The 26,645-nt window shown below is 36.3% G+C and overlaps 3 protein-coding genes and 1 non-coding gene across 7 annotated transcripts in view; 2 read left to right on the top strand and 2 right to left on the bottom strand.

Annotated features, from left to right (window-relative positions):
• ift172 (intraflagellar transport 172) overlaps window positions 1-12,848 on the bottom strand; it is a 53,258-nt gene extending 40,410 nt beyond the window's left edge. Inside the window, exons 1-16 of the mRNA XM_069179683.1 lie at window positions 12,621-12,848; window positions 12,094-12,237; window positions 11,416-11,528; window positions 11,186-11,225; window positions 10,094-10,159; window positions 9,535-9,614; window positions 9,267-9,354; window positions 8,432-8,646; window positions 8,128-8,251; window positions 7,675-7,770; window positions 6,013-6,174; window positions 4,736-4,789; window positions 4,345-4,448; window positions 2,394-2,479; window positions 623-735; window positions 68-235 (exon numbers count right to left, since the gene is read on the bottom strand). Coding sequence (XP_069035784.1) covers window positions 68-235; window positions 623-735; window positions 2,394-2,479; window positions 4,345-4,448; window positions 4,736-4,789; window positions 6,013-6,174; window positions 7,675-7,770; window positions 8,128-8,251; window positions 8,432-8,646; window positions 9,267-9,354; window positions 9,535-9,614; window positions 10,094-10,159; window positions 11,186-11,225; window positions 11,416-11,528; window positions 12,094-12,237; window positions 12,621-12,659 — 1,692 coding nt within the window. The 5' untranslated portion in view covers window positions 12,660-12,848. The remainder of the gene's footprint in view (window positions 1-67; window positions 236-622; window positions 736-2,393; window positions 2,480-4,344; window positions 4,449-4,735; window positions 4,790-6,012; window positions 6,175-7,674; window positions 7,771-8,127; window positions 8,252-8,431; window positions 8,647-9,266; window positions 9,355-9,534; window positions 9,615-10,093; window positions 10,160-11,185; window positions 11,226-11,415; window positions 11,529-12,093; window positions 12,238-12,620) is intronic.
• LOC102698185 (epidermal retinol dehydrogenase 2) lies at window positions 12,152-21,630 on the top strand. 2 transcript variants are annotated; one of them, XM_069179684.1, is made up of 7 exons: window positions 12,152-12,257; window positions 15,258-15,517; window positions 15,891-16,025; window positions 17,365-17,464; window positions 19,563-19,707; window positions 19,828-19,953; window positions 20,318-21,630. In XM_069179684.1, the coding sequence occupies exons 1-7, from the start codon at window positions 12,212-12,214 to the stop codon at window positions 20,496-20,498; spliced, it is 993 nt and encodes a 330-aa protein (XP_069035785.1). In that variant the 5' UTR covers window positions 12,152-12,211; the 3' UTR covers window positions 20,499-21,630. The 2 variants fall into 2 exon arrangements, with proteins under 2 accessions (XP_069035785.1, XP_006625820.2); XM_006625757.3 differs by lacking the exon at window positions 12,152-12,257 and having other exon boundaries at window positions 14,853-15,517.
• On the bottom strand, window positions 13,058-13,129 carry trnaa-ugc (transfer RNA alanine (anticodon UGC)). Its single transcript has one exon. It is a non-coding gene; the product is annotated as a tRNA-Ala (tRNA).
• A 788-nt stretch (window positions 21,631-22,418) lies between the features above and the next one.
• cad (carbamoyl-phosphate synthetase 2, aspartate transcarbamylase, and dihydroorotase) overlaps window positions 22,419-26,645 on the top strand; it is a 51,164-nt gene continuing 46,937 nt past the window's right edge. For 2 of the 3 annotated variants that reach the window (XM_006625756.3, XM_015345179.2), the window contains exon 1: window positions 22,420-22,900. In XM_006625756.3, the coding sequence (XP_006625819.3) occupies window positions 22,807-22,900 (94 nt within the window). In that variant the 5' untranslated portion in view covers window positions 22,420-22,806. Of the gene's footprint in view, window positions 22,901-26,645 lie in introns of all 3 variants that reach the window. The other variant, XM_015345174.2, reaches the window with a different exon arrangement.

Here is a 26,645-nt window from a genome sequence, read left to right as displayed (position 1 = left end):
TGTATAAGTTGTCCTTAATACTTAAGAAAGTACACAGATGGATCACCTGCTGTTAATATTTCCTTACCTTGAGAGGGAACATAGTGACCCTCTCTGGACTGTCAATGTTATACCACACACAGAGATTGCCTCTATTCTGAGCAACAATCACATCGCTGCCAGGCACCCATTGGACATAAGAGCAAAAACTCAACACTGTGGTCTTGACACTATTTTCGATATCATATAACTGCAACTGGAGAAAGAGAAGGCCAATTAATCTATATATCATTACTCACAAACAATAGATACAGACAATGTACATATACTGTAATTTCACAACTGGGCTCAAACATATTTAATGAAAAGTTTACTAAATTAAAGCAATTTCAAGAGATAACTTACAGAATTGCATTTTCACAAGGAAATATATGAATAGACAGAGGTATCATATAAGTGGTTCATAGGACAATTTGCATTAAAAAGTTTGAGGAACCTGGAGGAATGCTAACAGAAAATTGCAGAATTGAATGGAAAGAGGGAAGACAATGCATACAGTATACTGCACACCTGTTCACTCTGTTCGTTTTGTTTCTTGGTCTAGGACGATTTTTGATAGAACTAAAATTTTAGAATGTCTTACCTGTAATTTTTTGTCCCTGAACAGCAGTTGGCGTCCAGTCTCATTCAATTCCAGCCAGTCAATTTTGGTGTCATGACTGATGGTTCCTATGTTAAAGCCACCTATAAGATCAACTGAAAGGGTATGGAGAAAAAAAATTAAACAACTGTTAATGAAAGGGGCAGATGTAAAATAACTGTGCATGTATTACATAACATAAACACAAAGTCAACAACAATGTTCAGCTTGAGATATTTATAATGATTTTTTTAATTTCTCAAAAGTAAATAAAACCTGAATCATCTTTATTTACATTTAAATTTACACTGTGTAAAGAATGAGGAACAACTTGTTAAATTCCTCCTCTTTATGCACAGAATATAGTTTCAAAGAAGTTAAAGGCTGATATTTCAGAATGACAAGAATACTGTACTATTTATTTCATGACTAAGCTAAAGATCAAAATTACTGCAAGGGTAAATATAATTTCACTTCTTAAGACAGTTCAGTTTTATTACATTAAATGTTTCCTCCTGTTAAATTGTAAATTGTGTGCAGTTTTGTAACAGATATCTTGATGACAGTGCCCAATTTATAGTAATCTTAATCCACAAATACTCTTTTGCATATGTAATGCTGTTCCTCTGATTTTAGACCATTGTTCCCTCATCTAAACAACTCAGTGACCCCATTAATTGTCGATAAGTCTGAATTTAACCATCACAGAAAATGAATTATTCTATAAAAAATGAACATAACATGTATTTTATAGTAGGTGTGTTTTCATTCAACAGCTACTGCTGGTGTGGCTGTCTGTGGGCTCAAAACTCCACATTGGAGACTTTGAACTGTAACAGCACAACCAACAATTCTCTTTGATTCTGTGACCATGTATAGACTTATGAGGTCTAACCATCTTAAGAAATATCATCCTGACTTTGAAGCTATAAGATGGTATATTTATAAAGGTAATATAAATTATATCACTTCAGGACATTTCTGGTTGCATTGTTCAAGGTACTACGATTATGGGACACATCTGGGACTCTTGCAGATTTTCTTTTCTTACTCACAATACACAGAACTGTAACCCATGTACAATGGGTAAAAAAGAGGACTTAAAAATCTAAGGTGTTTTGGTAAGGCAGAAGAGAAAAATGGGTCAACTCCTTGGAAACTTTACAATACATTGAGACGTAGTAAAAGCTACAGCTCAAATTTCATTTAAACACAAAACTATTTTCCACCTGCATGGCAAATTAACAAATTAATTTAAATTATAAGGACAGAATGAGGATGTTTGAAAAATTCTGTATTTTCCATTTAGATTGGGATTCTTGGAATGTTGAAAAAATAAAGATATAAAATGGAATCAGGTTTTCATTCTCACAGGCTGAAAAAAAAAAGACAGAAGGACTTCTTTCAACTTAATTAGCATACTAACTGGACAGTCCCGTAACAGATGGTGCTCAGTGTTGACTGATTTGAGCTTTGACACTATTGCTGTGAAGTCACTTTTTAATTGAAAGACACTTACTGCACAAACATATGCTTAGTTTGAGGTCTTCCAGAAAGTTTTTAAGTAAGAAAAAGGAGTAAAAAAAGCTACACAATAAATTCAGTCATTACTGCATTTAAATTTAGAAGTGCTTGTTTAGTATTAAAGTATTAATTTGTGAAGTTATACTTATTTCTTAAATGATTAACATTTAATGATTCACTACAAATTTTACATTCATTACTATTAATTTTATTATGGTACATGAATAGAAAGTGGTCTGAAGCATCTTACCAATTGCAATGGTCTTGATATCAATTAAGTAAGCTAGCTTTTTGTTGTCTTCTATGCCCCTCTGTTTTCTCTCATTCAGTCGAACACTAAAAGCATAAACCATTGTTATTGTATTACAACAGTATAAATACTTTTCTACAATACTCACAATTAATTTAGGAAAATTTGATTTGATTGCTTTACGTCTGACCATATGACACATACTGAAGTCCATAGACAGTTTTCTGTTTGTAGCATTCTCATGGATTTTAAATGCAACATATGTCTATAAAAATACTTGAATTGTGAATGAAACTCCCAAAAACTGATAACAGAAAAAGTATCAACAAACATGAGACCATCCCCTGCATTATCTGTTTTTAATGTCACACCACAAATACCTGAAGGTAGGCAAGGATATTTTAATATCCTGACAGAAGAACAGTATAGTTGAGACTACACTTTTGTAGTCACAAATTGCACCTGTTAGCTAAATCACTGGGCTTAGGTTTTATCTTGCATGACTATGAATTTCACAGAGGTTACTTCTGTGTGGAAAAATTCAATGCAACCAATGTCCTAGAAGACAGACATATAAGGTGTAGACAGTTAATGTGTGGAAAGGAATGCCTAGTGACCTTAATGCAAACCTTATAATCTACAAGTGCCTTTCATAAAAGCAAGGAAGGTAATGTTTGCAATCAGTATATGGTATTCTTCCCAAGTGGTTCTTTAAACAGAAGAAGCTGGTTATTGTGATATTCAATTTTTTCATGACAGGATTACCTTTTCAAATGCTCTGTCTTTATCATCATTATAATAGTTATTCAGTTTCAAATAGATATTAAGTTGATTGGCTGCATTATGAGTGTATGATACTCTGTTGTCTTTGACTGTTGGCAAAATAAACAAGTGAGCAAAGTATCTCTCTAGATTTTTGTAAGCAGCATATTAATTGACCGCAGTGACATTTAAATGAGAAACACAAGCACACAATAAAAAAACTAAACACAAAAAGATAAACTTGTAATAGCATAAGAACCAAACTGTACATTACTTGACTATTATAATATTTAAACTGTGACAACTAGGTAGAATAGGGCAAGAAAATTTGCTTGGACCAACATGAACGCAGAGCAATGATTCAAACATAGTTAATTTATTCAGTTAGTTAAAAGATCTTCATGCCATTATACTACTATAATCCCTAAGATAAACACACTATAATAAAATTATAGCTATACTTTTAAAATTAATTTTCCAAACTACAGGGACAATTTCAGTTAAAATGGAGAAATACTGCCACCTGCTGACAGATATGTTTGGGCAGTGCTGCTTCATTCATGCCCGTGACTTTTTTCCTTTAAGCAATTTTCACACAACATTTAAGCAGACCTTTTCTCTTAAATGTATTATGTTTACTCATTTACCTTGGTAGAACATTTCTGAAAAGTTAACCATGCAGGAACTTAGCATCTAAATGAAAATGTTTAATGAACACAAACAGATTATAACAGTTATAAACTTCCATATCAAGTGTATTTAGCACTTATTTTCATAATCCTGGTCCTATAGGGCCATTGTGTCTGCAGATTATCCAGGTTTTTTTTAAAGAGCTAGGAAATGTTAATACATGGGCCTAATTAAGCCAATAACAAGATGATTCAAGTCATTAAGAGCTCAGCTTAATTGAAGATCTGTAGACATACAGTACCATCACCCAGGACTAGGATTAATGATCACTAATCTATAAAAAAAACATATGACAACAAATGCAAATATGTCCAATTGGTAAACAGGTAATTAGAAAGGCAAAGAATTCCTTGAAGTTGTTTTCTATTCTGAATAGATTCTTCCCATTTGCTCAAAAAGCCAAATTACCATTTACCCTAAAACACTCCAGCTGTTTTCAGAACACAATACAAAAAAAATCAAAATTGCACATTTTAAAACACGCTGAAAGAAGCCTCACCTGATGAGATGTGGGTTCATGAACTCTGTTCTTACAGATCCTAGGATTTCATTGCTTCCATACTCAACCAGAGTCAGTTCCCCAGCATTGAAGATCATACACACCTAAAGAGATTATAACAGTCCAATTAATATCTAGATCAATCATTATTTTAAAACGGTCCTTTGCAGATTACGTTTAATAAACTACAAAAACTGTTTCAGCAACATTTTGCATATTTGGTCAAAATGAGGTTGATTTGTGAATTAAGATCAAATGTAATGATTTGAGCCTTTCAAAATTGAACAATTTCAGATACTAAGAGTACTATACTGAGCATTAAAAAGGTGATTGCAAAGCTGTTTCTGTAAAAGTGGGGGCCCTAACAAGAAAGAAAAAGTACATTGCTTACAGTTTCGTTTTCAAAGAAAAACTTCTCATTTCCTCCTGATCCCTGCCATGCAACCTGGAAGAAAACAACAGATCTTCTTTCAGGAGACATTACCTCGTTGCACCAAAATATGACATTGTCATTCAATCGTTTCTGCTACATTATAAACAGGGAGTGGAGAAACTGGGAGAAGTAATTCTGTGCATTTGTTATTTTGATTTTTAATTGAAAGCATCTGGGAAATAAAGAATGAATGATTAGCACACGACAGCAATAAAAAGCCTTTACTTTTTATTAAGACTTCAACTTCAAACAGCACCGGGATAAGTATATTAAATGTCTCTTATTATATCAAGAAAAAAAAATATACCGTAGGGTATGTGATGGTCATTTAGACAGGAGATAAAAAATAATTAAAAACTAACGTCTGCTATGTGACTAACAAATTAAAACCTCATTACTATTTAACAACTGTATATTTTAATCATTATCTAAGTATATTCTAGGTATATTCTCTAAAAGGCACTAAACATACTGGAATATTCAAAGAAAATTTCGGTTGTAAACCTTTCCTTAATATTTATATGCCAGGGCCTTACAAAGTTCACAAGATTGGCCTAATTAACCTGCATTTCAATGTTAACTAACAGCAGGTCAATAAATCCACTCCAATGTCCAAAGAAAAATTAAGTACAGTACATACTGTATCACTTCTATTACTGACCAAATGCTTGCTTAACCTTCCTAAGAACATAAAATTTTATCAAAAGTTACAACAACTTTATTGAACAGTTGCGGAGTCAATAAATAAGCACCAGGGAGCAGTCTACAAGCTGCGCAGCACAGATGCTTCCATCAGAGCCATGATTTCTTTGAACTGCACTGCAGTTATGCAGGTCTGAGCATTCTAAACATACAATACACACTTCATCAAAGATTAGGCTTAACATATGGTGATTACAATTCAAACATACTGAAATGAACAACTACTATAAGAATAGCATTGTTAGTCATTTAACCTGTAATGTGAGGTAAACCCACATATATTCAAATCTACTGTGCTTCATTAATTAGCCACAATATATTATGAACATTGTTTTAATTCCATGCGCACTTTAGCACTTTGGCATCATCTTTGAGAAATACAGTACTTTCAGAAGATATTTGTTCTTGGTTTAGTCAAATGATCAGCAACCACAAAAGAGAGACACACATGGTCGACACAGCAAGTACAAAATGAATTAAGGAACGTGTACAACTTTCTTCCATATGGTATATTCAAGACAGGCATTTCTTACCTCACTTAACTTGTTAGAGCCCAGATCTCCTAGAAGCAAAGTGTCCGAGGTGTGAGCCACTAGATACCTATCCTTTCCCATGATCTTAACTTCATCAACCTCATAACCATAGTGTGACTTCAGCACCACACGGGTTCCAGTGGATAGGTTCTTCACTATCACCTGCAGGCATGAACATTTATGCTTATGGAGTTTGTGAGATTTTTTCAGTGCCATAAAAAGCGAATGGTTCTCATGGTCAAGTGTCAAGCCAGTTGATAAGGTCAGATGCTGGACTGGATAAAATTACTATAATAACATAGGACAGCAACACAAGTTCAAAGAATTTGACAGAGTTTATCATTTTAGGAATGGCAATTCAAATCTACAATCCCCCCTTCTAAGAGGAAACAGAATTCTCTGTCAACAGTTACCACATGTGGTTATTAATAATAGGAGTGTCCAATTCTGTTACTGGAGGAGCAGTGTGTCTGCAGGTTTTCAAACTCTCTTTAAAATAGTGGCACCTAAAGATCTGTTAGACATTTTTCATCCAGTTAAACCAGTAACCAGAAAGATGGTTTAAATAGTTGAGAGTTGAGTTGGAATAAAAAAACCTACAGATACTTCTACCGTATGGCAAATGTTTGCTTCAGAATGTGTAACCTCAACATAAATGTAATATATAATATTTAAAATTAAATAAAAAAATCCACATGAGAACAGACCCACAGATGGGTTGCATAATTCTGTGTGGTAAACACTTAGTTTAAAGGACTTTACTATACTGGATGTTGGATTAAACAGACAAGATCTGATAAAATCCAAAACATCAGACTTTCCCTGCAATAGCAGAGAAATATACAAATAATAAAACAACGCAAAACTAAAAACAACTTAAATATAAAATTAGGAATATCAATGGTGCCCTACAGAGGGATAGTCAATTGCTTATGATGGGTGTTGTTTTTGTTTTATATGCTTTAACAAATTTTATACAGTATATGACATGAAATAAAAAGCTTGTTTATATTAAAAAAGGCACAGGATCATTTTCCGTTGAGTGCACTGATTGCAGTTAAAAATATACATCCAAAGATGAAGTATGCATAAAAATATTATATGTATTTTCTCATATATAATACTGTGTTTTAGGGTAAAATAAATAGTATTTGTGATTTAACAGACAATTACAATAACATCCAATAACAATAATTGGCAATAACAGACATCCCTTTCTAACTGTAGTCTTTTCAAAGGAGGGTTTACTGTACATGTACACATAAATACTGCACAGTGGTATGGTAGATAGAACTACTGCTTTACAACTCTGGGTCTTGCATTCAATTTTGAGCTGGAGTGCCCTCTATGTGGGGTCCATGTAAATCTACAATATGTTTTCACTAGGTGCTCCAAGAGACACGCTGGTTAGGCTAATTGTTTGTCTGTAAATTGCCTTTTCGATTTGTTACACATAAATGGCTGGAATTTCAAGCATAAGATCTTTAAGAATTTAATAATTTGATCTTTAAGAATAAGAAACTACCCTTTTTTAATAATGCTTCAAAAACAACATTGGTGTTTCTATAATCCAATCTGTTTTATACTTAGGCATACAGTAAGTACCAAAAATTTAACAAACCTCTAACAAGCATATTCTGTACAGCATACTGTACAGCTTACCTGACTCAGTCCTACATAAGTCATTTCAAATTTGTTCTTATATATGCTTCTCCGAAGGCAGCAATCAAACTGTTCTACTCCTCCACATAATGTACCCTACAAAAAGAACAGAAAACAGCACTTTTGAACATTTCCTTAGCATTTTATGTGAAGGATTTACTTTGCCCAATTAAAGTACATCAAAGGTACTGGGGAAAAAGTACTTTGTCTAATTTTTAACTCCTCAACCTACAAGCTTCTAGTTCAGATCATACAAGTTCAATGTACCCTGTAGGTTAAGCATTATGCAATGAAATTTGGGGAAGTAACAGGAATAAACTTAAAGTCAAACTGCATGCACACTCAGTGAAAATCAAAGATAAGAACCAAGGAAAGCACATAATTGATTTTATAGTCATGTCCTCAAAGGTTTTTTTACTGTTGCTTTTCAATTATCTGACAATTAATACTAACAGCACAAAGGCGTGACCCATCCCTCTTCCAGGCTAAAGCTGTGACAGTGTACAGATTAGGAATTTCTTTGGGACTGGCTTCCTCCCAGGCACTTCTCCGAGGACTCCAGTTAAAAACTCGGAGTCTGGAAAAACAGAATACAAATAAGGAGAGAAAACAAATTCAAAATCTCTATTGAAGTTTAAAAAATGATCAATTGTGTTCTGGCCACAAATTATTAAAGATCCAACGGTCATTCTGGTCATTCTTTTAAGAACAGTCCATCAGAGAATTAATTTTAATGCCCTCTAATATCAAGACTGACCTGTCATAGCTGCCAATGACCACAGACTGGCCACTAGGACTGGTGGCTGCCACAGTGAACTCCTTCTCAGAGTGGTCCCGGCTATAGTCAAAGGTCTGGATCACACTGCCCTCCTTTCCATAGGCCACAATCTTCTTATCACACCCAGCAACCAGAATGCTGTTTGCACCCCACGCCAAGGCATAGGGTGGGCAGGAGTGTGTCAACAGTTTGCCCTACAGCAAACAATGGAAGGAAGATGCATGCAGCTCTCAGGTACCTCAAAAAAGATATCTAAACTGCCATCAAATACAAAAAGGTTCAATTCAAATTTGTACTTTTACAATATTCTTAAATGCAAGCTGCGTGACGAATATGTAACTCCCAAAATATTTGGCTTAAACCTCAATAAAATAAATAAGCAATTTAGGACATCCTTCTGTGTTAAAATTATTTGGCCTTTAAAGGAACAATTATGACTATAGAACTACCACACCACACCACAACTACCACAATAATATGCCTAAACACAAGTGTTATCACACTGTTTTTGTAAAATGCAAGATGACTAGAGAATGTGCATTGCTTTTACAGTCATATAAGTCTTATTTTCTTTTAAACAAAAAGTATACTTTAAAGTATGCCCCCTGTGCTCCCTGTGACAACCACAAGCAAACCTACCCACCCGTCTTTGACTGAAAACAAAAGCAAACTAACTATAGCCACTCATAAACACAACTCGGGTTGCTCAATTTAAAATGCACAGGGAATCCTGCCAATTGTGTGGGACAGGACCAATTCAACCAGGATCCTGCCATTTTACTGCAAGGTGGTGAGAAAAACAAAAATGTCATACTTGGGATTCACCTGATCCTTCATCGTCAAAGAAATAGCGCACCACTGTCCCATCTGCGTGGCCAGAAAGGATTCCTTTTCCGGACACACTGACAAAAAAGAAAATTCAATGAGCACTTGAATCAAAGATCACAATGCCACTAATAAAAAATGAAAGTCTTAAATACTTAACACATAATACAGAGAAACGGGATTAAAGTACTTTACAAAATGTGTAGACAGACTGGTTATATGCAATGCCATTCTAAGCATAAGACTAAAATACACACTTTGTTGTTAAGGAAACCGCATAGGAATCTGTCCCATAAACTGTGGATGACTTGTTGGTTTTAGTATTGGCAAGACGGACCTGTTGAGATAAAACACATGGATATTTTTTTATTTTGACTGAAAATTTCATTTTTACTGAGAATGTAAATGTCATCAACAAATATATGTGTTCAATTAAAATTGCATAAATGTATTACTTGCTATGAAGGACAAAAAATATAGCTAAAATGATGCAAAATGAGATTTTGTTAATAATATTTTGTAGAAAACTTCACAGCACATTTTTAGAGGAAAATAATTATGATTAACAACAAGGCAAATATTCATTTGTCATTTAAATATAGTCTCTTCTTTGGTTTGAAAACTGAACTCAGTTTTCAAAATACTGAAACAATTTTATATTACTGCTGTATCTTAGACTTAAAAAAAATGGTATCCTCTCAACTACATTGTAGATATGTATTCCTGCATTACAAATAAGAAGAATCACACTTATGGATCTGTAATTTCTGTGCAGTACATACAATTACTACAAGAAAGGTAACAAATTTGCCACACCTTTCCTTCAGCTAAACCAAAAATAATGGCATGTTCTGCAGGCCAAAGAAGACAAGTCACGGCACTCTGTAAAAAAGGGATGTCATACACACAATCAAGCACGTTGCCATAATAACCAAAATACAAAATAAAAATCAAAGATAACCAAAAAGTAGTAAACATGAAATAAATGAATGTATTTATTTTGTTATTATGGGTAGCTGCGTCAGCTTGCGTAGGCTGCAAAGGAACAAGTAATAGGTTTATTCCATGCTGAAAAGAGAAGAAAGAAAACATAGCGTTTCGGCCATGGAATGTTCCACGGACGAAATGTTGTGTTTTCTTTTTTCTCCTTTCAGCATGGAATAAAACTATTACTTGTTCCTTTGCAGCCTACACATGCTGACGCAGGTACCCATAATAACAAAATAAATAAATGCTTTGACACTATGTTTTGTTTCTAAGTTGCCCACAAGCTGTTGAAAAGAGATGCAAGCACTTTTCACTGTATCCATCCAGCAATTTTCTAACAACTTCTTTTAATGCAGTGTTACTTGGGAGCCAGAGCCTATATTGTCAAACAACGGGCGCAGGGCAGGATACACTCTGGATGGGGCGGCAGTCCACTGCAGGGCAAACGCACGAACGCACACACTCACATCTAGGGCCAGTATTCCGAGAAGCCTATTAACCTACAGTACCAGTACATTTATTTATTTTTTCTGTGAGAGGAAACTGTACAAACTTTTTCTGTCGCTTGTACATCATAAAGACTTGTTTAAAACAAAAGTACAATTAGGTTGAAGGATAAAGGTGCCAATCATAATACCACACTCAATATCTTTGCATGATTTAAGACATCCAATTTAATGTAATCTTTAAAACTCCAACATTAAGGAGACGTCTTAACATAATACAGCCTTCATATGTAGAACTGTTCAGGGAGAACTGTGAGAACTGAGAACTGTGTTTATTACTTTCACTGATAGTTACTTATATACATAGTGATTTGATCATTCTGTCACCATTTCCGATGAATAATAGTATACAGTACATCTCCTGAAAGCATGGTTTAACTCAACAAAGTGGATAAGAAAGTTAGATTTTACTCACTGTCTGAACAAATTTATTGCAGATGACCTTTTTTTCACCCCTGCAAATAAAAGTACCAAGATGTTAAACTATGAGCACACAACGCAAACTATGCACTGAACATGAGAAAAAAATCATTATCCTCTAAAAACTTTTTAACTAACAATTCTGTATCACTCAGCCCAAAGATCCCATTAATTTAATTTAGAATAAATCTGACTTCCAATGATTAACAGAAATTAAAAACTTACCATTCTTCGCCAATCTTGTAAACATAAATGATGTTATCTGTTTGACCTATGGCAATTTTGGTGGAATCGGGGGAAAATGCCATGGACTTGACAGCGTAGCTTTTCTTTCCATACTGAAATGATGAAAGAAAATTACTGAGAAAGGTCTGAGAGCTTTTTTCCCCCCTGTATGTGCTATTATGAGTGCTATGAGCATTTTTTTAATGTGGTTTAATATTAGTTGGACATCTGCCACAGTCACTAGTTTTTCACAAAGTAAAACGTATCCCGTCTTCACTGGAATCCCGGAATTCCACCATATTATTCCTCTGAGGTCCTTCCCGTTATCTTTTACTTCAGGTGCCGTTGAGAGACAAAATTACATTTTGTTTTTATCATTACACCTACGTCTTAAGATTTTTTAAGATTGGTATGAACGTGGTGGTATGAATTAAAAAACATTCATACCACCACTGCTTCTGTAACACACAGCCAAGTATGTTCTTCACTGAATTAGTAATAATATGAATCGGCTGAGAAGCCAAAACTTTCCTTGACGATAAGTAACCAAAACCCAAAAGGCAGAAAGACAAAAAATATCCATTGAGACCACACTGCAAAATTCTTGTCAGATCAGACAGATCGAAGTGGTAGACACATGGATCCGATAATACTACAGAACATCCCCAATCTCTCTACCTTTGAATCAGCAGGTTTGGTAGAAAACTTGTCTCTCCTCTCCCCTTGCTCGTCATAAAGCAAGACGACTCTATCCACAGTGCAGACTGCAAACTTCCCATTGTTTGGTGCCCATGCCATGCAAGTCACTTTAGCTGCACCATCCTGTAAAAGAAATCGTTACGGTATGTGCGCAGCGCCGTTCATATTGAAAAATAACACATTTGTGCTTAGTATTATGATAAGGAATAAGCAAATTAAAGGCCTATGTCACAAAATGATTTAATATACGTCTGGGACGATGAGCATTCTAAAATGCAGTATTATACACTCAGATTTTTCAGCCAAACGGCCACCTATAACTTGTGAACCGGTCATTAGGCCACCATTAATCAAAGCAACGATCTGGTCATATTTATAACTAAATCTATAACTAAACGATTACCTCCTTGAAATTAATATACATTTAATTAAGTATATTTCACATTTTTTACATCTAATCCCTCTAATTAATTAAAATAATATGCAATTTTTAAAAAGCGACTTACTTGAGGAGTTAGAAGTGTCTTTAGGTGTTTTAGCTGCATATCTGATACGACTGTAAAATATCAACAACAGGCCTCCGCAATAATTTGTCTCATTAAGAGTTGATAAAAAGCAAATGACTACGGATAGTTTTCAGTTTACATTAATTACTGAAAATAATCTCAAATCCGAAAGATTCACTATGCGCTGGAAACATTTCTGTATACACTAGCTTTCACCCTGGTAACCATGTACGCACAAAGCAATGACGAAACACACTGTTCTGACATCACAATTTGGTGTAGTTTGTAAACAGCCTTTCAGCTCTAGTAGGGGTGTGGACGTTTTCTCGAATATCGCAATGCATCAGATGTTTGTAAATATATATAGGGTCGTGAGAATTGTGTGGGAATGTGGTTTAGTGAAAAAAACATAGATACGAACAGAAAAAAAAAAGAAGTGGAGATGCCGGGGATTGAACCCGGGGCCTCATACATGCAAAGCATGCGCTCTACCACTGAGCTACATCCCCTACTCGGAAAATGTAATCTCAACTCTTGATTAAGAATTGTCTTGAATTACCACAACCACACAACCACAACAATATTATTATTATTATTATTATTATTATTATTGCTTACATGGCGCTTTTCTGGACACTCCACTCAAAGCGCTTTACAGGTAATGAGGACTCCCCTGCACCACCACCAATTTGCAGCATCAACCTGGATTGTATCAGTACGTTTTAATATACGTGGAAACAATGTTTTCTCCTGGAAACAATTTTTTAGCTCAGTTTTGCTTCGAACAAAATTTAAATTTTTGGTACCTCTCTGAGCTCTGTCTATCTGCCACAGGCCTGACGGACGGTGGGTGAACTCACTTCCGTGAGAATGAAAATTAAAATTCTCACTTCCTACACAAGGATGGACTACACATACCACTAAAGTGTGTTATACTGTATAGCAGGTCGTACAGGGGTGTATATACTAATTATGCGGTGTGGTATTGAACTGCAGCATTGTTTACACTGTTGTAACTTTTTGTACAAATGGCTATACCTTTGTAATATCTACCTATACAGTACGTGTATGGAGGCAAGATTGTTGACTGCAACTTTGTCTTGTACAGTTCATTGACTGCTGCTAGTGTGTAGAGCCAAAAGAATGCAAGAAATAGCTCTGGTATTACACCTGAGCGTATGCTAACAAATAAGCTTGCAACTCATGGTTAGCAGAATAGTTCATAATTCAGGAAGATGGATAATGGCATTTATAAATACAGTATGACCTGCGCTTTTACTGTCATTCCATTCCATATAGTGCTGATTCAGGTTTGGTGAGCATATTTTTTATTGTCAGACTGAGATTTCTGTTCTGAACCGACTTTTGCAGATTTGTCAGAAAAGTGCACTATGGATGCTGATTTTGCGCTCTAGTGGGCTTGGTGTCCTCCAAAATACCCACTGAGGATGAATGACAACTACCAGTTTAAATTAGAAAAAAATCCTGGACTTTGAGAAGACTGCTGTACATGTACCGATCACAACGACTTGACATTGAGGTCCTGTTTTAGTTTAGTCATATGGTTACAAATATAAGCCAGCATGGAGTTGTTTATTTAGGATGCATTTGCTACAAAACACTGAGCACACAATGTGAATTATCATCATCTTAATACTCTTAGGTATTGGTACCTCCTTCTGATACGGAGGTAACAATAGCCAGACAGTGTCCTTGGAGCATAAGCAGAGCTCTGACAATGCACTGTGATAAACTACAGTACCACTGGTGCAGTCTGGTACTGATTGTCAGTGGTGACGACCAGCAAACCGACCCCACAGTCTGTGTACACACTGCAGCTGCTCACCTCTGGATAAAAGAAAATTATGGTAGAGAGAGTCATAAAAAAGGAAATCATAAATTCTAATTTTTATCTAATGCTTACACACTAAGTAATGGAAAACGCTTGTCTTCAGGTCAAGCGATGGTGAGTTACTATACCTGTACATATAGTACATAAAGCTGACAAGGGTTGCTTATTTTCACATATTTACTGTGTATAGGAATGACAGATTTTTCTGTGAAGTTTCCCTTACTATCTTTTTGCTTTATACTTAAACACGGTATTGGAGACCCCTTTTGTACTTCTCTGATGTGTTTTTTTGGCTGTGTAATGGTTGAGAGTGTTGAAAGAGCATTGCTTAAGCAGGCTATTTAAAGTTAACTTTTGAATGTCCTCCAGGCATGGGGTTATACGATGAGCAATGTGACACAACGTGGATTCCTTGGTAAAAATATACCACACATACGCAGATGACAGTACTGGAGCTTAATATTGAGCATGGGAAAACAGTCACGACCCAAATGTTAGATTTTTGTGTTCATTAAATGATGACATCAGGTATCAGGCTGGATTGTCTACGAAGCCAGGAAAGATTATGACTAAAGGAGTCCATTTGTCATTTTTGCTCTGATCTAAGATCTAAGAGCTTTGTCAAAGAAGTGAAGGCAACACAAGTAAGAGAAGCTCAACTCAAAGGAAGTCTGCAGGGATGCACAACTATATAATTCACTGCATTGAGAGGGTGATGATAAGTCTACAGTCCATGAAAGAATTTTTCATTTTAATTATTGGGACTGTCTTCTATTTTTTTGAAGCCTTTGCACGATTGTTTATCCAACCCCCCAGGAAGGATGTGGAAGGGGAGATTGTCCTGGTAACGGGTGCAGCCCAGGGCATCGGGAAGCTCATAGCAGAGCAGCTTGGCCAACTTGGAGCCACCCTGATCCTTTGGGATACAAACTGGGAAGCTCTTCAGATAACCACTAAAGAGCTGCAGGACAGTTTGGATGTCAGAGTTTACGCATACGTCTGTGACTGCAGTCGACGCACAGAGGTCTACAAGGTTGCTGAACAAGTAAGTAGTAGAACTAAAAGTTGTAACAGTAAACTGCTTTAAAAATTACATAACATAATACATAAATTGTGTTTTAACTGAGACAACTTTTTGTGGTAATCTGTTTTATTTAAAAAATCAAACAAAAATGTACTGCAATGTGTTAATTTACTTGTTCAACATTTGTATAGTTTTTAAACTCATGCTTTTTTCCCTTAAGCCTTATTAGCTGTAAAACATCTGTAGTAGGTTTAAACGTGAATTACAGCTTTACTTTTACTTATTGAAATTTACATTTCGGACATTACTTGTCAAAGGTTGTCCAATGTGATAAAAATTATTTTTTCTGTTTTTGTGTTGTAAGATGTTTCCTTTTCTGCTATTATGTCAATAGGTGAAACGCGACGTTGGCGATGTATCCATCTTAGTGAACAACGCGGGAGTTGTCACAGGAAAGTATAATTTTACTGATGCCCCTGACAATCTTGTGGAAAGAACACTTAAAGTTAATGTGGAAGCTCATTTCTGGGTGAGTGGATTTGGTCAAATAATAACCCAAGAAAGATTACAGACAAGCATAGGTCATTCAGCCCATCTTGGCCAATGGCTGATTAGTAGTTAATTGACTCAAGGATCTTAACCACTTCTTGAAAGAAGTATTGGCTTCAACAATATGGATAGATAGCTTTCTCCATACTCCCACAACCCTTTGTGTAAAGAGGTGGTGCCTGGTCTTTAAATCGGGTGGACTTTGTCAGTGCCTTTGAGGATTTTGAATATTTGTTTCAGGTTCCTTGGTAATCTTCTCTGCCCAAGTCTGGGTATTTAGTATAATGGCACATTAACTCCAGTTAATAAATGGAATAAAAGTGCAGAGCAAATTTTATGTTACACTTGCTGCACAAAGCAAATCAAGCCTGAGATTAACACCTTCTTTAACACTTTGGAATATATAGATCCACATAAAGCTGACCTAGATGATGGTCAAAACCTCAAAACTTACTGGCACTCATGTAATATACAGTAATTGCTACAAACAAACTGTGTAGACAGCTTTTCTTGCAATATATGTGGGATTCCTTTACAAGAGTGAGTGGATTCATTTTGTTTTAAGATAATAATAGAGTTGTGTTGAAACACAACTAGCATTTTGCTTCCTTTCTTTACAACTACAACTACATGAAGGTGAGTATGATTCTGTTTTAACAAGATCAGATTTGTGACTCTAGGAAAATGGAAAAACAGAAGAAAATACAGCATAGGGAGTTTTGGTATAACAACAGTAAATACATGACACCCAGACTAGTACTAGTTTTACTGGTGAACTAGTAAAGAGACACTCTGATACTACTTTTACTTATATTTTCTCCTTAATTCCATCTTGATTTGTGTGCCACAACTTACTGTACACACAGTATGAACAAATCAATAGTCAGTCATCTATTACTGACAGATTGTTCTTTTCTCCAGAGCTCTATGGAGCTTATATAGCCCAGCTAATAAAATAATTGTAAGCTATTTCCTTTTGGCCTCACAAGGCACCTCTTTGCTAGGATCACGGTTGTGTACTTTCTAGTCTCTAGGCCTGAAATGCCTAGGACGTTCATGTTTTCTTCCTTTTCCTCTTCAGGATCCAAGTAAAAATTTCCTGTATTTTAGAGGGCTCCTACCAGAACCTCTTGAATCAACTTGCCACAGGCCAGTTGGAAACCCCCAGCTCTTGTATTTAAAAACAATATATTTTTCTATTAATGCACTCTAGGAAGCACTATATTTTCAGGTGACCTAAAGGATGCACAGATTCTGTTGTAGCATCACAATTCTTGATACTTCTGATACCAATTTTTCTTTCTTTCTCCAACTTCTAGACATACAAGGCATTTTTACCAGGCATGGTTTCTCGGAACCATGGCCACCTCGTGTGTATAGCTTGCCATGGGGGGCTCTTTGCGATGAATGGTTTAGCAGGCAAGTGAATTCATTTTTCCTCTCATTACTCTCCTGGTGAAATGTACTAAAAGCAACTTCAGGTCATGAATAACGTGATGTTTAGATTTCGCTTGACACACCTGATTTTTCACTTCATTTTCTATGGGCAAACATACAGTAAATATATCCTTGACTGATGCCACTCTACTTGCTTAGAATAAACATTTGTTGGTCAGATAAGGATTAGCAAACGAGGATTTGAAGTTTAGTCTGTGTTAGTCAGGCAATGAACATCTGATTATATCAGTGCAAAAGACAGTTGTTTTTCCTCTCTAAAATATGCATGTGTTAAGTGATTTTTAAGGTTATATCTTCGTTAAAATTATTTTGAGTTCATTAGTAGATAAAGTGTTGTATAGTTTCATATACTCTGTGAAGAGTTGTAAAAGCCTGTCATCACCAAGAAATTAGAAACTCCAATGAGATTTTACTTTTACATCAGAATAATGCAGCAGTAGAAATACTGTACATGGGATTGCAGCAGATCTACAAGAATGTCCTCTTGAATTTGAAAATGTCAGGCATTGTTGAGTGCAAAGTAATGGATAACCTCGTAGATGTTACTGTGCAAAGCAAATTGTGTTTGAAATGATCTGGCTCTGCAGACCAAGCACTTAGCCTTGACTCAGAGAAGCGTAGCAGACTAACGATAATGAGAAAAAGTTACTAACATAGAGCATGTGATAAACAGTGGAAAAGAGGAAAAGAAAGGGAGTGGGACTCGGAGGTAGAGGACAGGATGTGCTTAACTAGACTCCTGAAATATGATTACAAATAGTGAAAAACAATAATTAGAATAAATAGCCTTTTGTAAAATGAATTGATGCATAAAAGGTGTACGTACATAAGCAGCTGCGTCGTCTTTAGAATGTGAGAGTTGGTTTAAGAGGTGCCCTGTCTCTGAGATTCTCTCGCATTGAGTGAGAGTGAATAAAGCTGGCTCTGTCAAACTCCTTCTATCAGGGCTCTGATTTCTGGTGATGAATTTAACATAATAATCAATGTTTAAGCAACCGTGGGAACAAGTGGCATGCCAAGTTTTAATATAAGTATGCAGTACATGGACAGATTGGACATTGTTTCGGTTTTTACAGTGATGGAGCAGGAAATTTCAGTGTAGTGCAGGCAGTCCTGCACAATAGGACTGGCATTATATTAAGGCTGGTAATATATACTAAAATTAGCCAGCAGCCATATCACCTTGCAACTCACAACTGACAACCCAGTGAAGCTCAGCAGGTGTGAGCCCGGTCAGTACCTGGTTGAGAGACGTCCTAGGAAAAGCTAAGGTTGCTGCTGGAAGAGGTATTAGTGGGGGGCGCTCACCCTGCAGTATGTGTGGGTTCTAATGCCCCAGTACAGAGACAGGGACACTATACTATAAAATGGCGCCATCCTTTGGATGAGATGTAAAACGGAGGTCCTGACTCTCTATGGTCAATAAAAATCCCTAAAAGAGTAGGGGTGTTATCCTGGCATCCTGGCCAAATTTCCCATTGGCTTGTATCAATCATGGCCTCCTAATAATCCCCATCTATAAATTGGCTTCAGAACTCTGTTCTCCTCCCCAGTGTTAGCTAATGTGCGGTGAGCATAATTTACACTATGGCTGCCGTAGCATCATCCAGCTGCACATTGGTGGTGGTGGAGGGCAGTCCCCATTACCTGTAAAGTGCTTTGAGTAGAGTGTCTGGAAAAGTGCTATAAAAGTGTAAGCAATTATTATTATATTATTATTATTAAAATGGAGATTCCCAGCACTGAGCTCCTGAGCTTCCACACGCCTGCTGGCCCTACTAAATTGAATCCTTAATCAATAACATGTTGCTTGCTAGGAACATTTGCAGGTTTTTTTTTCTGTAAATTTGGAGCTTTTGCGTTAAAACGCAAAGTCTAGCGGTGGAAAACAATTTAAGAGTTCTTATTATTTGGTCAGTTGAGGGTTCAATTATGTGACTTGACAAGCTCAGCTGAAAAGAAAATCAGCTTTACTATTGTTTTGAAACCACATCACTACAACAAAACAGGGAATTTGAAATTAACCTGTAACCTGAACTGATTTTTGATTTATTCACAGATTATTGTGCAAGCAGGTTTGCTGCTGTAGGTTTTGCAGAATCAATTGCTTTGGAGCTCCTGGTTTTGAGGAAAGAAGGCATTAAAACAACTATTGTATGCCCTTACCTGATCAATACGACCATGTTTGCAGGCTGCCAGACAAAGTAAGTTATGAGTGTGTTGTGAATGCGAGCATTAGTAAAGAAATGGAAAAAAAACACTAATTTATAGTGTATGCCAAGAGCTTATAAATGCTTATCATGTATTTCTTTTGTTCTTTGAAGGTGGCCTTCATTCCTGCCAATTATGGATAAGCACAAAGCTGCTGAGGAGATCGTTGATGCAATCCTCAGAGAGAAAATATATTTACTGCTACCTTTCAGTTTGTACTTTCTGATGGCCCTGAAAAGGTAATGATGAAATACATCAACATAGTTGTGTATCATTATTGCACATGGAGTCAGTGCAATTAAGAGTCACTCTACTGTTGACATGAATTATGCCTTTAACTAAGGCAGATTGTAACCTGCCTGTTATATTTGTATGAACATCCTTTCAAGGTTAGGGTGGGAGTCAAGAGCAACAGTCAGAGTGAATTATGGGAGTGAATATTAATGAGCTATTTGGTAAATCAATTGGATGAACAACTAGTAATATTCTTACTTGTGATTTACATCTAATTGTTCTTAGTGTGCCTATGATTAATTTGTTTTAGCTATCTTTACATATACAGTAACTGAAACAAAAAACATTATTATTTCTGTTTTGTTTCAGTTTTATGCCAGCCAAACTTGGGATCATATTTATTAATTTCTTTGGGGGTTTGGACTTAATGGATAAATTCAGAGGCATCCCTGTATCACCACCAGAAAGCTACAAAGAACCTGCAACACAAACACAGTTTCCAAAGCAGAACAGCACCCTTGAGGAAACATGGACAACAGAGTATAACTAGACAACAAAAACCTGTCAAGGGAATATGAGCATTTATATTTTAACTGAATTGTTTTTTTAGATAGTGCTTCATAAAGAATATAGTAGCGAAATAAAGAGTAATCAAGACACTGTCATGCATAACTGAGGAGAATTGAAAATGGTTGATTAATACATTTTATTTCTTCAAATTATGAAATTTGGGCACTGTTATGTTATTGTGGAATTAAACAAAATAGCTGTCATATGTAAAAACCGACATCAAATGAAGTTTAATAGAAATAATTTTTGGGGTTGTAATAAATCAGGATTTTGTGTGGTCAATTTGTATGGTCATTCAGTTTGCCCTTAGCTCACATGCAATGTCTATAGCAGGATATATACTACAGGTGTACACTGCCTAAAGCAAAAGGAATCTAAAGAATATGGTGTTAAAGGATGAATTTCCCCAAATGTGAACAGAAAGAATGGATAAATGTAAATAGCTATTTTATATCTTATACCTTCTGTTTGTTTACATTTTGTTTCTTCTATTTTATATCTTCTGTTTGAAGCATGCACAACTCAGCTCATGGCTTCAGTTTCAGCAAAAAACACAGCAATGATCATTTCCTTCCCAGCTGTCCATCCTACGACATCCTGACTGTTGTCACTACTTAGTACTGCCTCTTTGCTCCCTCATTCAGTTACATTCAGTTAACAATAGTAAGAGTAATCCAGTGCTAAGAAAACACATTTATAACATTTTTAAAGATTTCTATAAAATCTTAAGACCAATTTCTGCACATGTCAAATGGATTATACTGGGTCCTTCCATAGGTAATGATCTTCTAAAACATGACACCAAGCTTACAAAGGCAGGATTCATTCCCACTGCTAAGGTTTTGTTGTTTGTTTTTGCAGAAAAGCTCTTGAAGCCATAGTTTTTGCTTATTCATTTTGCAGGTATGGCATTATTATGAAAGTTTTGAAGAGCGTGTTTTCCGGAATCAGTAAGAAATGTCTAAGAATAATCTACAGTTAAAAATGTTTTTACAATTTCAGCGTTCACATAGTTAAAAAGCAATGTGCTGGACTGATGACAATCCAAGGATTTTGCTGTGAGGAGACTGTGTCAGTGTGCAGAGTGCTGAAAAATAAAAAAGAAGAAACAATTTGTGGAATCTTATTCAGGTGTTTGGAGCACATTACACTTATTTTGCATATATAGTTCTTTTCATCCCAAAAGATCTCCGAACCCTTTGTGCATACTGTAGGAGATGACACACTTTATTTACCTTTAAAGTGCAGCACATACTGTACCTGATTGATGCAAGGCAGCTATTATACTCCAGGGGACCTGCTACACAAGATGGAGATGTGAGGACTTGCTTCACTGGTTGAAGTAAGGGGTAATGTTAGTAAGGCTAGATTATTCAAGGCCAGAATGGAAATTTGCCTAGACACTAGGGATAGCACCCCTACTTTTTCAAAAATAATATTGGGATATTTAATGACCTCTGTTCAGTTTAAGTGCTCATTTGAAGGATGTCACCTCCTACAGCACTGTGTAGGGGTCACAGTGAATGAATTTTCACTAAATTCTGAATTTTCTAAATTCTTGTACAGAGGGAGAAGTAACACCATCTGAATTACAAACTGGAAGTCTCCCAGTCTTGCTTAATTTTTAAGATCTGACAAGAACAGTCTTCAGACTGGTAATGTTGCAGTCTTAGATTATGATGATAACGTGCGATTTCAATTGAACACCCATTTAACATTAAGATTCAGATTTTCCGCTCTGGTACCCTGAAAACAATAATGTTCTGTGATTATGCTTCAGTTGTTAAGAGCCCCGTTGAATTTTATTATTAAATAAACCGTAGTCTCTGACAACCCGTTCTCTCCTCCTATTCCAAATCACGTAGTCACGAGGTAGGGCCACGCACAGATACAAGCACTGTGTGATTGGAAAGAGAGGTCCCACACTGTTGTGGCTGCCGAGTGGTGCAGTGTGGGCTCCGGGTTACCTATCACAATCTGGAAACTTTCTTCAGACAAATCTCTTCAGAACTCATATCGTTTTCCGGTATTGTACGTTTAACAGTTATTAGTTGTTTCGCATTTATTCGCAACCGATTTCCAATCTGGAAGCGAAATACTAAGTCTCCAGATTATACAGTACGCAGTGTGGTTGTTCACGTGGAGTCTTGCAGAGCTGCAAAGTCGGATGCACGTTTAGGCCAGACAGGGTTGGCTAATTGCGCATATTATTTAAAACAATTCTTACGGCGAAATCGGGATTTGGGATCTGAAGACAGTATTTAGAACAACAGACGACATATAGAACAATGACAGCGAAAATGGCTTCCCTCGTGTTGGAAGACGGTACAGTTTTTAAAGGCCGCCTTTTTGGATCGCAAACTTCAGTGTCTGGTGAAGTTGGTAAGTCACTGTCTGATTGTATTGTTTTCTCTCTTAAGGTGGAAGGGTTTTACGTAGGATGTAAAAGGGTGTACTTCTAAAAAAGGTGCAGTATAAAACATGTATTGCATTGTATATAATTAAGGGTTACTACTGGGCAGAGTTTTATTTTTGAGAACCCGTTTTTTAACTGCAAAAATAGTTGAAATAGTGCTCCAGTCATATCGCAGTTCAGTTTTCGCGCTGCAAGTTTAAATCTGCACGGTGAACAGCACATAGGGACTGTTCCGCGGTCTTAAATTACTTTATGGAAATAACTATGGAGTACTTGGCGAATTGATAATAAAGAGAGTATCGCTGGCGTGGAAACTGGTATAAAACACTGTATCATATGCAATGCTAATTACATTTAGTAATACGAAATCGTGCCATATTGTCTTTTAAATTGCATAATATTTGTTTTGTTTTTTGTTGTTTACCAACGAGACAACGCTATGATAAATATCCCCCCAAAATTGTGAAGTGAATAGCATGTCCACTTTGTGACAAAGAATTAACAACAGTCTCATCGTTTCTTGTAAATTTGCTTGATTGCTCTTTGTGGCCATCCTTCGAATGCATTTTGAAGGTGGGCGACTCTGGGATCTATAAATCAAAAGTTTTCGCTGGAAGTTTATTGCATCATTTCTCTGTACCACATGTGCTTGTTGGTTTAGGTTAGGGCTACCAGTTGCAGCTGGAAACTAAATGGGCAGAGCCCTCTTGTAGTAAGGTAACTGAAACTATAATTAAAATAGAAAGGTAACATGCATTCCTGTTTCACATGTGCTCCTTTTAATTTCTGTACTGCCTGATGCTGGTTCTCAATCCAGGGGTTCCCAGCCCTTGGCCTCGGGGAACATTGTGTCTTGTGGTTTGTGCTTCACAGGCTAATTGATTTCAATTTTCTGTTGGCATAAATGTCAATTTTCCTTCAGCCCTTAAAAGGTTTAAAGGGATCTGTGCTTGGAATTAACCATGTATTGATTTTCTTAGTTTCCGAACTGCCCTATTTAAGTTTTTTCCTGACTTGTACCCTCTGCAATATGAAATATGCTCACTGTGGAAGTGGCTGATATAGTGTAATTCCAATTTGTCTTTTGGTCATGGTGGCCAACTAGTAAGAGCTGGAATGATGAGCAAGTCGGGGAGAGGCTGGGTAAAATCCTGTTTTTACACAGGATAAAGGTTGTTGGGGGTTGAATAGTTTTAATCAATGTTTTTGAGGCTGTTGGAAACTGTATTCTTGAAGAAGGGTGTTTTTGAAACTCGGGACTGACTGAAGAAACAAGTTAAAAGTCTAAGCAAGCAAGCAGATCAATCAAGTAATCAGTTAGCTCTTGAGATAAGATGGGACCACTGGAATTTACGAAGACATGACATCTAGGAGACAGTTCTCCAGGACTAGGACTGAATATCTCTGACCTTTGGCAATAGGAAGAAACTCCATATGTTACCTCGGGTTGTTTCAGCTTTGGATGTGGAGGGCCAGTGTATCTGCATGGATTTACTTTCTGGGCTCTTCACAACCAAAGCCAGGCTGTTGGTGTAATTGGACTACTTTGCCATCTTCTCCCAGCTTTTGAAGATTTTAAAGACATAGAAAAGGGGTTCCCAGCTCTGGTGTTGGAGGCCCACAGACACACACGTGCTGGTTTTTGTTCGACCCATTCCCTATTACACCTTAAACCCCTAAAGGATTAAAAAATAGGACACATTCTAACTCTTTGACTGTTCTCAACTCTTAAATAAGTTTGAAGTTATCATTTACATGTTGGAGGTTACCATATTGGTGACCTGTGGTGATGAGTTCTGGTCCTAGTGAAACACCTGCCAGTCCATGTATCTGCTCCAAGACGAGTAGCTCATGGTCTAGCTCTTTCCAAACAATTTCCATGGAAGGGTGGAGAAAAAAAAAACAAAACAGGTCTGACCAGAAAGAGATGGGAACACTTTTGGTATTTTAGGTTGTGCATGGTGTTGTGAAAGATTATTTTAGTAAATGAGCTAGGCCTCGCGACATTCAATTAGCGCGTTTGTGAACACCCAGCACAATAATAACAAATACAAGGTAACTGAGGTCCCAAATGAAAATTAGCAACAAATAAGCAAGGTATTGAAGAAGCTAGCTTTAATGCATTGTACAGTATGCATTTCTGCCAACTGGCACCGAGTTAAGGTCAAGATATATTGGAATTTCGCTTGTTCTAAATGCAGCATTAAGATACAGTAATATTTTCTATCTGTAATAGTTCTAAGGTTGTAGGGTTTAAGTATAACATAGGAAGTGTTATAATCTCAATAATTATAATCTCTGTAAAGTTATAATGTCAAATTCCAATATACTGTATCTCGACCTTACTTCAGTGCTAGTTGGCAGAAATGCATACTGTACAATGCATTAAAGCTAGGTTCAGGGTAGGAACATATGTAGTTCTTTCTCAAGCTTTGAATCTCAAGGAAGGTGAGGTTGCACTACCAATTTTACAACTTTCTTCATTTAAAAATTAAAGGCATCTTTATTTTTCTGTTTTCCTATGATTATTTCAGTGAATAATTTCTTTAGATTCTCTGTTTGTGTGGACACTTACTGTGAACTTGTAAAAGTGAGCTCTTTTTTCATGTATTACACAACTCTTGATTCCTTTCCAATGCCACGTACACACTGTGGAGCTTCTTCAATATGACCTGGGACCTTTTGTTTATTTGAAGGCAGGATTTGTCAGTTAAATAACAATTCTGCTCTTCCTTGTAGATTACTGGATTTTATTAGTCACTTTAGACCTAGGTGATCTAGTGGTTTTGAAAATTGCCTTGGTGCAATGTGGCTCTCAATGTGGAGTAGTTGTTGGTGTTTACTCAAATAACACCCCTGTTGAAATGTAGAGAGTGAGTAAAAAAAAAACTGAACTCCAGGAACTTGCTGGCATGGATGTTATGACTACATAGCAGATAGCTTGTGACTTGGACATCTGCCACCTCTGCCAACATGAGTGAAGAAAAGAATGCCCTGTTCCATAGAATCAGATTGAGTCCAGTTTTGCTTTTGTCCCTTATTCTTCATCATTCATCTAAGATGCTTCTGATTTAGTAAGAGTTTGAGAGTGTTTTCCCATGTCTTTCCTGATTAATCAGTGTTTTTACTTATGTTACACTCTGGTGTTTTTTCTGTGTTGTCTGTAGTCTAAATTATATATGTTGGTCCCTTTGAACTCTACTAGTAAAAGTTCCCTTGATTTTTTTTTTAATTTAGTAATAGTATCTTGTTTATTCCTTGAAGAATAACTGTTTTACTGTTCTTGATGTTTACAACAGGTTTACATGCTGTGCTGTAAATTAAAAAATAATTTTAAGTTAAACTTAAAAATCCCTATAGTATTATTTGGATTTAATGGTGAAAATCATTCCAGGAGTCAGAAAGGAGCACTGCAGAGTTAACAACACAATGCACTGTTTTGCGCAAAGTGTTGTGGGAGTCTGGGACAAGATGCTGAAACCATGTTGTTTCTTACAAGATGGATGAAATCCTTGAATCATGTATCTGCTAAAAACCACATGAGCCAGGTAGGCCAAATGGCCTTCTGTGATTTGCAGACCTGTTTCTTCTTATCTTCATTGTTAAAAAGGAGATTGGGTTACCTGTAAACAGTATTACAGTCCCTGATACTGTATTTTGTAATTGTCTAAATTAGTCTGATTTATTTTTGTGGCTCTTAGGAAGAATGCC

This window comes from Lepisosteus oculatus, chromosome 2 (genome assembly GCF_040954835.1).
Source record: "Lepisosteus oculatus isolate fLepOcu1 chromosome 2, fLepOcu1.hap2, whole genome shotgun sequence".
Classification (NCBI taxonomy): domain Eukaryota; kingdom Metazoa; phylum Chordata; class Actinopteri; order Semionotiformes; family Lepisosteidae; genus Lepisosteus; species Lepisosteus oculatus.
This window is presented reverse-complemented; position numbering and strand designations above follow the sequence as displayed.